Source organism: Bos indicus x Bos taurus, chromosome X, assembly GCF_003369695.1.
Source record: "Bos indicus x Bos taurus breed Angus x Brahman F1 hybrid chromosome X, Bos_hybrid_MaternalHap_v2.0, whole genome shotgun sequence".
Classification (NCBI taxonomy): domain Eukaryota; kingdom Metazoa; phylum Chordata; class Mammalia; order Artiodactyla; family Bovidae; genus Bos; species Bos indicus x Bos taurus.
Window position 1 is genome coordinate 78307765 of NC_040105.1, and position 12404 is coordinate 78320168.

Consider the following 12404-nt stretch of genomic DNA (forward strand, 5'->3'; position numbering starts at 1 on the left):
GGTTGTGGGAGAACTTACACCAAGCGCGCCAGGTGGGCAGGAGAAGGCTGTTTACTTTGGAACTCACTGGATTCTTCCCCTTGCAAGTTGGGCAAAGCCGTTTCTTAGCCCCTGCTGAGTTTAAGAACAATGTGCAAATGAATTGGAGCTGGCATCTCCCTTTCCTTGATTGAACCCGGGTGCGGGGTGGCAGCAGATTGGGGCGAGGAACAGTCTGGAATTCCTCTTTGTGTTCCCACCTCGACACTCTTGGGGCGCCAAGGGGAGTAGTTCGGTGTCCGAGGCCACTTTGGGAGCTCTGCATAACAACTCGATGTTCTCTATCAGACTGCTAGGCTTGAAGCTGAGGAAATACACTGCCCCCTTCTCCGGCTCCATCCTCATTCACCGGCTGGCCCCTAACTGCCTCAGGTAGTCCGGAGGCTGGCCAGGGAGTCTCCACCTACTCACGGGCGTCAGCCATTCGGCGCGCTCGGGAGCCTACGGGTTGGAACCCATTGGCTGGGGGGCGCTGCCAGTCTCGGGAGGGGGTGTGGTGGGGGTGGGGTTTCGGGCCGCAGCAGGTCCAGGCAGCTCACAGTTTGCAGGGTGGTGAGTGAGCTCAAGCGTAGCGTGAGCTCCGCTACCGTAGACTTGCAAACAGTTCGGAGCGAGCGTAAGCGAGCCAGAGAGAGTGAGAGAGTGAGGGAGAGGGTAGTAGGGGACCTAGAGGAGACTGAGCGAGAAAGCAAAGGCCTGAAGACCAAAGATTTGAGACTGAATGACCATGGCTGTCTCCGCACCTCCAGTAATCTCTGCAACTTCCAGCGGCGCAGGCGTCCCGGGGGGCTTGTTTCGGGCGGAACCTCTGTACTCGACGCCTGGAGAGCCCCCTCGTCTCACCCCCAGTATGATCAACAGTTTCATGGCCAATAACCACGGCGGCAGCGCCGGGGGTGGAGGGGTCGGTAGTACCAGCGCAGGCAGCGGCAATACCAACACCAACGAGTGCCGGATGGTCGACATGCATGGGGTAAAGGTGGCTTCCTTCCTGATGGACGGCCAGGAACTGATTTGCCTGCCTCAAGTCTTTGATCTCTTCCTCAAACACCTGGTGGGAGGGTTGCATACGGTGTACACCAAGCTGAAGAGACTGGACATATCCCCGGTGGTGTGTACTGTTGAGCAGGTCCGGATCCTCCGCGGGCTGGGGGCCATCCAGCCCGGGGTCAACCGCTGCAAACTCATCACCAGGAAAGACTTCGAAACTTTGTTCATCGATTGTACCAATGCCAGGTGAGATTCTCGTTTCTTAGCTTTCTCTTCCCCCTTTGCCCTCTTCTGCGTGTCTCATCCTCTTCCAACTTTGTAGAGTGAGTTTTAACTAGCTTGCTCTACTCTTTAGGCTCTAAGTCGGTGGGAAAAAGAGGACTGGAAAAACTCATTAATTTCCTGTCGCTTCTAGTCCGAGCTCAGGGGCAGGGCTTGGGTCTAAGAAAGTCTCCTACAAACTTCAGTTTGCGGTCCTGTACTGAAAGTTTCCAGCCTTTCGCCCTTATCTTGCATGGCGTTCTGGCTGCTTGTGATTATTTGTTAATTTCTCTATTTGGTTTTCTTTCCTGCTCATTTGTGGCCATACGGGTCTGATAGATTTTTCTCCTGAACACGGACACCAAGGGCTTTCCGGAGTAGAGGGCTGGCTTAGCTGTAAACTGTGCTCCTAAGCTAGCAATCCAGAACACAGCATTTGGGGGATGCAGAGGGTCGGAAGTCTAGAATCCATCCCAGAGGATGATTCGTTCCCCAACCTGTATGTTTGTTGTGAGAATGCGTTGGTGTGTGATGGTGGTAGTGGTGGTGGTGGTGTGTGTGTCTGTCTGTGAGAGAGAGCCAGAACGAGCTCATAAAGATGAGTGCTCATGCCTGCTGCGCAAAGCTTCCCCGTACACGATACAGGAAAGTCGATGGAGCCTTTTTTTTTTTTTAAAGAACGATGGCAAGTGTAACTTTCCTGGGATCGACCCTTTGGGTAATCTGCAGAGGGCAATGTGGGGCATGAGTGGCGGGGCCGGGACCGGGTGGGGAGTGCAATAAAAATTGGTAGGTTTTCTGGAGAAGATGCTTTCAGCTCTTCCCCCAGGCAAATAATTGGAAGGATCCCATTCCCCCAAAGAGAGGATTCCCTAAATGATGATGGTCAGCTTCTCTGGTTGTAAATGCACCTCCTTCGTAGCACAGCTTAGAATTACATTGTAGAACAAATATTTATTTGCATATGTCCATAAGCAAATTTTATTCAATGTTTGAGTTTTAAGAAAGTAAAGTATATTCAAGATCATTTAATTTTAGAGGGTGGGATAATTAGGGAAAATGGCATTGAAACATGTATAATATTTTAAAGACTTTTAAATTAGTTTTCTTAGTATTTATTCCATCTCTAGTATAATAATATCTGTTAGGAAAGTGCACATTTGGTAGATGTGATTAACATATAAACCAAACCACCATCACCAAGCTAAAGGGGGCAAACGGTTTTGTTGTGAAACAGCACTGCTGTTTATCATTTTGCATAAAACATCTGCAGAGGTAGATTTTCTCACAATGCAACTTTAAATCATAAGATCTCTGGGTTTATGAACCAAAACTGACCCAATTGACACATCTGCTGTAAAATCCAAATTACTATGCATAGTCGAAGTATACTGGCAACTTGTAGACAAACTGTTGCTGACTGCTACAATAAGATAATGCTACAGAACTTACAAGGGAACCCTTTGTTTTTCTTCTTTTCTCTTTGAGCAGTGTTCTCCTGGGTTCTAGCAATTAAGCAGAAACCTATTCATATAAGAACTCCTACCTGAATCATATCTGGGGCTTAAAAACCTGGCTTATTAGACCACATTTTCTTAAGGAAGATAGATTGCTTTAAAACACAAAGGATACCTGTTCCCTCAATAAAAGAAGCAATTATAGGTTTTAAGAGTAGAAAGGATATTTTATTTTGACCACAAAGCACTTTATTAATACCTGAACTCAGAGGATTACCAGGGACTTCAGATGAGGGTCATCTAGTTTATTTGTTGTCATTTGAAAAGACTTGAACAATTGTAGACCTGAAAACCTATCTTCTGTCCTCCTCCTTTCTCCTTTCCCTGGTTTCTCTTGCAAATGCCCACTCTTAAAGATAAATGAACAATTATTACACATAGGAAATTATACTTTCTTTAATAAATAATTTACACACCTTTGAGCAAAATCTATAATTTTCATTAAAAAAATAAATAGATTAACACTTTAATGTGATTTTGATGCTTCCCTCTGTAAATAGAAACTTTAATTTTTATTAGAGCTACTTACTAAAGGAAAAAATAATAAATTTCCCTGTATCCAGAGTCAAGTGTTCTTATGCTATTTTTGAACCCTGTTATATGATGTGTTTTAGGTTATTATTTCTATTGTTATGTTTTACTTATTCCTTATCAAGCATTTATAGTGCCAACTTTTTTGAGGGCTTAGATTGCTTTTGTGTATGTGCACATGTAAAAGTGATAGATAAATATTAAAAGTATAAGAGGAAACATATCTGGAATATGATGAATGTGCTTCCTACTGCAGTTTTTCTTTATGAGTATTTTATTACATACATATTCTATAATTGTGTTACAAGTGTTGCAATATGTAATTGAAAAAATTTATGAAATATATTCTATGAATTCAATCTATAAATAAAGATGAGGAAAACTACTAGAAACCCCTATGTTGCAATTTCTAGACAGTAAAAAAAATGCTCAAAATTTCTGGAAAAAATCTAATTAACATTACCACATTTTGTCCTCATAATCATATAGTTAAAAAACTACAAAATATGATAATGCTTATAATGGATGCCTTATGACTTGAGGTAACATTATTTACAGATGTGTGTACCTTAAATCATTCCTTCCATCTGTGAAATTAGTATTTAAGTAAACATTACTTCCATGACTTTTCTATTCAGTGAAAAGAAAGGTGAAGGATGTAAATAAGAATGAGGCCCAAGAGAGACAACATAAAGTAGATGAGATGGAGACAGTAAGAGAAAAGAGATATAGGATATGAGCAGAATGATGTCATAAAATGGAGTGAAAGATGGATCAGAGGAGCTTATAGAGATGCCCAAAGAAGATGAGCAATATACCAGTGGAGACTTGGCTAAAGAGAATTGTCATTTAGGACTCATGATTTCCTAGCACTTTAAGCTAAAAGAGGGGAGAAGTGCAAGGAACACCTACATACTACTGTTCTTATTTGAAAAAAGCGATTCACCTTCATCTCCTAATGGATCAATCTCCAAACTGTATTGTTGAATGGAAGGCCTATCTGTAATGGTGTTGTTGGCAATTTTCTTTTCCTACATAATAAACATTTCTGCCCTTCTTTGTCAGATAACTATGGAAGGATACAAGGCCTAATATAGGATATTTTAATTTGGAATGCTTCCTACACTATTCCAGAACAAACAAAATAGACCACTTTAAAACTGGTCATTTTCAGAGACCTTGAGGTGTTGCCACTGAAAATCAATGAGTAAAATACTTACATAATTATTTCTTTGATAGTACTGAAAGTCACAAAAATAGCTAAATCAGTGCCTTATATTAACAACTTTTATTAACTAATTATTAAAATATTCACAGTTCTCTTCCCAGAAAAGTCGTTGGAGAATAATACTTGCCTCAGCTACTAGAGAATGGAAAGACTGAAACTCTTGAATATTCATTGTTCTATTAAATGTCAGGCTTTATATCGCTGCATTTGAAAATGGCTATCCAGGTATTTTTCCTTGATGCCCCTTAGCTTCAGAAATTAATTGTAAAGAAGATTATTTTGAGGGTTATTAAGAAAATGATGATTAAAAATACCCAAACCAAATAGGAAAACTTGTTATCTTGTTTTAGATCTTTGTTTTTGCAGATGAAGCACTGTGATTATTTTCCATTTCTTGTCCAAGAGAACTTAGAGTTTTAATATTATAGAGTCCGGGCCGATTCAGAAAGCAAATGTCTAAAGTATCTCACTCTTATGCAATGGATTTTCCTTACTGAATTCTTCAAAGTTTAATATAGCAGTAAAATATTAAATTAAAAATTGTTATTCAGTAAATATGAAAAAGCAACCAAAACATTTTATTGTTATCTCTGTTTATCTACCTATCTCTATAAAAGTAACATTGTCAGATTTCATAATCAGCATTTAATTTCATTTGAGGACCAACTGATTAAATGTTATTCAGTTATTTACATATAGTTAAATGGATGCTTAGACCACAATGTATGACTAAGAAAATATTTTAATGCATTTGGAGACATTCAACATATATTCAAATTAATATAATTCAGTTTTTAATTAAAAATTTAATTAAGTCATGGTTTATTGTTATTCTGACTGTGTGTGAACAGAACATAAATGGGCTTCCATGTTAGAATAACTTTTTGTGACTTTTAGTGACTTTTACAACAATTTAAAACTACTACTTTCAAATACTACAAATATTTTAAAATAGTCAAAGAGTTTGGCTTTGTATTCACACTTGATGAACATAGTTCATAATCCACAAAGCATAACAACTTTGAAAATAGATGTTTTCATTCATTGTAAAGTTAAGCAAAATCAAATTTTTGAAGAACTTGCATCACTTTCCTAGGCTAATATTTTGTATGACTTACATTTTCAGAAATGATCAAAAGGTTTTAGAAATTAATCTTGGCAATAAATGCAGACATTTTAATTCATGGGATAATGAGGGGGATAGTCATGTCTGTTAACTGACTATAGTCAGTCACATAGTCAACAATGCACTGTCTTTTATTAGAGAATGATGTCAATATTATAAGTAAGGCAGTCTACTCATGTGCCAGTCCACAGAACTTCCACATGTACATTCATTTAAAAAGTACACTTCTGCATAAATAACAACTGTTGTATTTATCTAATACTTTTGCTGGATTTCATATTTGCCCTAAAACTCATTATTAGGTAATGGGTATTACATTAAAGAAATGATGCATGGTATGATAGAGAATATCTTTGGATATTTATGTATGATTTTAATCTCAGTGTGTATAGTACATGAATGCTAATAAGTCATTAGGAAGTGATCGTCTTCAGACATTAATGTTTAGGTGTTTTCATACAGGAATTCTCTAATACTTGTATAAAATAGCAAGTCTGAGTTGTTTGATGCATTATTAAGTAAACTTATTTTGTCTTAATGAAGTCTCTGCTAAGCTGCTAAGTCGCTTCATTCGTGTCCGACTCTTCGCGACCCCATGGACTGCAGCCCACCAGGCTCCTCCGTCCATGGGATTTTCCAGGCAAGAGTACTGGAGTGGGGTGCCATCGCTTTCTCCGAATGAAATCTCTAGATGTTTTAAAAGTGCTTCCAGCAGGCAAATGTAATTGTGAGACACTCTAATCATAATACATTATATTTCAGTTGGTAACCTATATCTACAGTGACGCTTTATCTGATGCATTTCAAGAAAAAAATGATTTAAATTTATCCACTCTATACATTTCAGATATACATTAAAACTGCCCTAATTGACAAAAACTGAAAATATCATGTTTTCAGAGGAAGGACATCAAACCTTTTTCCCAAAAGAAAAACAATTAGGTATTAATGATATTCTTGTTGCATAATCAAAAGGTCTTTGGTAGCATTTTTTTCTTCCCTTTCACCATCTCAACCTGCAAAACTCTTCACTGTCACTTAAGATCACACAATTCTAAAAAGAATAAAACAACATTTAAACACATTTGCTTTGCTAGGGAAATTGAACATTTGCACCCAATAAGCCTGATTGTGGAACTGCATGCAAATTGTGTTTTGATTTATCTCTTTTACACTTTTTTCCATTTGAATTGATCTTGCATTAATTTCACCAAGCAGCTCTGTGAGGCTGCAGATGTTGCCTTGTGTTTAATAAATCAATGAGACAGATCTGAATGAATCACTTTAGATGGATTCTCTGCTCGGTTTGATGTCTAGATGTTATTCTTAGCTTGTTATCATGACAGATGCATTAATGTTCCCATATACTGCCAGCAATGTAAGAGAGATCGAAGCTTTTAAAGTGGTGGCATCCCTTTTTCCATTTTCCACTTTAGAACAACTAAATTTATTTTATTTTATTTAGGAATCAAAGAAAAATATCTAACCAATCATAAGTTTCTTCATGGGAAAGATTCTTAATTTTCATGCTATATTAACTCTTCCAAAATGGTGGAAATCAATATCTTAAAACCTAAATATAGGGTATCTGCTTAATAAATAGTGCCTCCACATTAATATTTAATCATGGTCGGAAAAATGAGAATAAGTAATATATGATTGGAATACATTGAAAGTATCACTATAAATAGAATAATGCAGTATCTAAATTGATTACAGAAGGGTGTTAGCTTTTAAATCCTTACTAATAAGCTTCTTGTTGGCTTAATGCAGCTGTAATATACTCTTACCAAAAGATTTAGAACTTCAGGATTTAATATTTCTCTTTAGTAGTAAGGACACAGCTTGTCCATTGTGTATTCATCATTTCCTCACTTTAGAGTGCTGAAAATCTTAGAAAAGTTTATTTTATTTTAGTATATCGCAGCTGTTTATAGTTTGGGTAATTGTAAATTAAAAATCATTCAGTAACAATAAATGCTACTTTTATAATTTACTTTCTTAAACTATAGAAACACATATGCACACTGAAAGGCTCTTTGTATAACTCTAGTGAACTTTATTACCTACCTGCATTTACTATCATCACTATCATGTTTTATTTCATTTCATCCATGGCATCATTGCCTTGGATTTTGGAGAGAAACAATTGTGTTAATTGTTGGAAATATTTTGAGTTTAATGTTGTCATTGTTACAACTTTTAAAGTTAATCTCTGATGCTTGAAAATACAAATTTTAGAAAGGATATTCAATTTTTTTTCTTCTTCAACTTTCTGAAGAATGTGTATTTTTAAAAATCAACTCTCAGAGGTAGTTCTCTTTGCACGCCTTTACAGTATTCTTCCATCAAATTTTTACTGTTAGCTTTATTAGAATAGGAAAACAGGAAACTATTAACTGATACTGTTGAGGTCTCAAATTCTTCAGGATATTTTTATCTGCAGTGTGAGGCTAATCTTGGAAGCTTAGGATACATGTTATGATTTGCAGTATAATTTAAAAAGAAGTTTATAAGTAAGTTGAATAAGTTATGGACAAGAGTTAGCTTTTTTTTTTCTATTTTGCTTAAACTGTGGGAATGTCTTCATCGTGAGGTCTTGCCACATCCTTCTTTAAAGATAAATTTATATATTACAATTGGTAAAATTATTATATTGAAAATGTAAGATGTGGTATACATTGATTTATGCAAAATTGAATATAACATAGCTAAATAGCAAATGGATACATTTATCACTATCTAAAATGATATCCCTAAAATAAAACTGAATTTGTTACATAAAACAAAACCTTGGATTTTTAATAATAATTTCTGAGGAGTTATCTTTAACTTCAGTAATATTTATAGTAAAATTTTAATAAGCCTGATATCATATACATTTAGGCACCTAATTCACATTTGTTTAATGAATACAGTCATGTACACATACACATTTATTCTTCTCATTAGAATTCTTTGCACAAATTGCTGTGCTTAAAAAAAACCTAAGTAGTTACATAAAATGTACAATTATAAAAAGACACTAATCCTAAAAATTTAATTCCATTATAAAACCATTTCTAATCATGGCATAACATTTTCACATGTACATTAAAGCTATACAAATCTATTATATGAAATTAGAATGTTTAAATGAAATGTATCTGTAAAGAAAGTATGACTTCTTGATATTTTCTTTTAGTGAAAACCCATAGGAGATGTTCTAATACTACTATAAAATGATTCTCAACGATTTAGATTTATACTACTTGATACCAGCACTTGAACCAGGCAGTTGACTTTTGATATTTTTTCAAAGTGTTTATAAAAATTGGGTTGGTAAGAAGAGGGTTTTCCTCCATTCTATCTATAGTTTGTGAATAGAAAGAGGAATATAGTGATTTATTTTCTTCTTGAATAATCTCAGGACCCATTCATTGCAATACAAATTTGCATGAAGTGTCTGCCCCCCCCACCTCCATTTAAAGGAATAGCTTAACTTTTTCAGGTGTAATTAATTTTGAAGAGTAACATTTCCTTTCATCTAAGACCCCTGAGGTTGAAACTACTCATATGCAGGTACTATTCTAACTCATTACAATTATTTAGTTTATTAGATCAAATCGTGGTGGAAACTTTGTAATTAAACTGCTGGAGTTTAAAAAATAATGAACCATGGTATTTTTATTGCTAAATAACCTTTTTTATTTTTAAACAAGTTGCTTAATAGTGTATGATGTAGTGTGTATATTAAGGTATAAAACATTCAATTGTAACTGTGTCCGATGATCTTATCAGATTGCTGGCAACTGCTAGCTGGTAACAGCATTTAGTCTACATTTAGTCTATCTGCTATTTATGTGATGTTAAAAAGAAAAAAGTAATATTGATCTGTCTCCAGATTAAAGTTTGAAATGGGCAACAGCCTGAATACAAAGGGCTTTTTTTTTTTTTTTATGATTTCTCAGCTTGCTATTGATCTCCTAGTTTTATTGCATTCATTATTTATTTAAAGAATTTGCAAGCTAAACATAACGTTAAGCTAGTTTGCACACAGGGACCGCACTTAGGAAATTGAATGGAAATTGCATTAGAGATGAACATCTGTGCTATTTTTCCACTCATGTGTTTATGGGTTTGTATAAAAGGTGTATTGGATTAACAGTTATAACCATTATAGCTTACAGCAATATGATTTGGAGCTTTTAGTTATTTTGGAAGAAGTTTGTCTCTTACTTGCTTATTTAAGAAATATAGTAATATCTAAATGATATTTAGATAAATTTATTTTATAGCACATTTGTTAATGCATTATTTACACTATACATCAATTGTGAGGCTCCCTGTTTTATTGCAATAAAAACATTAAAAAAATCAGACTTAATTATCATGTAAGACTATACTATCTCTTAATGGCTTTTGACAGTAGGATACGTAGGTGCTATTTACACAGTACCTATTTTAAGAATGTTGAGTTTAATGCCATATTAAAGCACATCAAATTCACATAAATGGCATAAAAATTGCAATGTGACCATCCATAAAATGTGATTATATATGTATGTTAGGCCTTGATCCTTCTGAAAGGATAATAAACATTCAGACACTGAGGGCTTGCTTTATATAACACTATAGACAATATGGTGGGATGCTTTATGATATGGTTTCCCCCTTGAATTCAATCCAAGGAATTTTAATTACAAAATCTCAAGGGGAATTCACCTGAAATAGTTCTCTGGAGGACATAAGTTAGACCCTAGTGTGAGTATCTTTATTGAAATATTTTCTTTAATCTGTAGACATTTGGAAAACTTATTTTGTCCACTTAATTATTAGAATTTAAATAAATAAAAATATCTTCATGATAATTTTGATCTCTCATGATTAGATTTGTCATAATGGAGTGTGTGTTTGTGTGTGTATACAGTATATTCTCTGGTGCCAGGCAGTGTTCTAGGTGAAGAGAGTGAACACCACAGTCTCTTCTCTCATGGAGCTTATATTCTGGAATCATGCTGTCTTTAGCTTAGGGTATATAAAGTCTATATCCCCCTTTTATATTTGTTAAATTGTGAAATCTTTGAGATTACAAATTTTTGCCTTATCCATTGTTGAATAATCCTTAAATATCTTGTATCTGCCTGTGTGCTATATCAGTAACACTAGAATTTTTTCAGTCTTTAGAATTATACCAGAAAGGTCAAACTAAAAATAGTTATTAATATATGAAATATTTTAGTTTTATGTTTTACTTATGATATAACTATATAAAATACTCATCAAGAGGAACTGGGAATAAAATATGTATTTCCATTTAAGAATGGCTGCAGTTAATTCACTTTAGTATCTTTTCTCTGACATATAGTATTTTTGCAAGGGGTATGAGTCCTTAAAAATTCATAAAATTAGTTATTCTATGAGTTTTTATTTTGGACAATAAAATTTTTACAGTAGTGGACAATACAAGTTTTTATAGTAGAATGTATAACTGTGGATTAGAAAAACATGGTTTTTTTTTTCCCATGTAAAAAAGCTTGCCTTCGTTTATGTTAGTTTTAAATAGATTCTCAAGTTTAAAAGTTTAATATGCTTTTACATGTAGTCCTATACAATATTATGTGCCAAAAATTAAAACAGAGATGAGAAAAAATTATTTGTTTTTATTTTTTCAGAGTACATTGACCCTTGCATGTATTACATTTAAACATAAATAACTCTGGAAAATTATAAACATCTATAACTAAATGTCAATATTAAACTTTCTGCCTTGAAAATAGCCTACGATCTGCTAAACTTCTAAATGTATTTTGTAAAAAAGTTTATGAGTACCCTCTGGGTTTTTACTTGAGGAAGACAAAAGGGGAGTTCATTCATACAAAGAAATTTCATGCATAGTACATTTTATGCACAGTACACAAATTTTTGCTCTCATTTTATAACTCAATTAGAATATTCAATTTGAATATACATATACATACAATATATATAGTGTATATATGTATATGTCATATGTATATATTATATATTTCCAGTTCAACCCATTTGTCACTTCACTTCAACAAATATTAAATAAGTTCCTACTATTAGTCTGTACCGGGCTACTTATCAAGGAGAGAGGAGTGATCTTAAGAATTATCCAAATTCTTCATCTCATCTCCAGATTACCTAGGTAGAATTTTATTGTTATATGGTTGACTCTCAGCTAACCTACATTAATGCAAGGAACAGTAAATGATGTATGCAATTCAAAATTGTGGAAAATTAACATAACATTAATTAGGCTTTGTAGTACATTATGCAATGTTTATGGTACCTGTCTAAATTTATCTTGCTTATTCTACTATTAAATTGTATTTACATTTTATAAATATTCGCTGGTGGGAAGGAGAGATAGACCAGAAACATACTAAGGTTGAATCCAATGCTTCATGTAGAAAATACCTGAAATGAACAAAGCATAAACAGACATTGAGCTTATATGTCATAGCTAACAGCTGTGTACTGGATCATGTTAGTGCTTAACTAAATTAGTATATTTTGTTTGAATTTATTCTTATATTCTCTATGTAAACATTTATCCATTTAAAGGATGCAGTACTCATTATAGTTATTAGCAGATCAAAACCTGGAAAACTGCATGAGTTCAGTTGTTGTCTTTAATCTTGTTTCCTGTGCTTAGGACCCCTAAACAACCATCTACCATTTAATAGGGGCTTCCCTTGTGGCTCAG

The 12404-nt window shown here is 34.5% G+C and overlaps 1 protein-coding gene across 1 annotated transcript in view; it reads left to right on the forward strand.

The window, feature by feature from the left end:
- Window positions 1–591: 591 nt before the first annotated feature.
- DACH2 (dachshund family transcription factor 2) overlaps window positions 592–12404 on the forward strand; it is an 856348-nt gene continuing 844535 nt past the window's right edge. Inside the window, exon 1 of the mRNA XM_027534851.1 lies at window positions 592–1275. Coding sequence (XP_027390652.1) covers window positions 761–1275 — 515 coding nt within the window. The 5' untranslated portion in view covers window positions 592–760. The remainder of the gene's footprint in view (window positions 1276–12404) is intronic.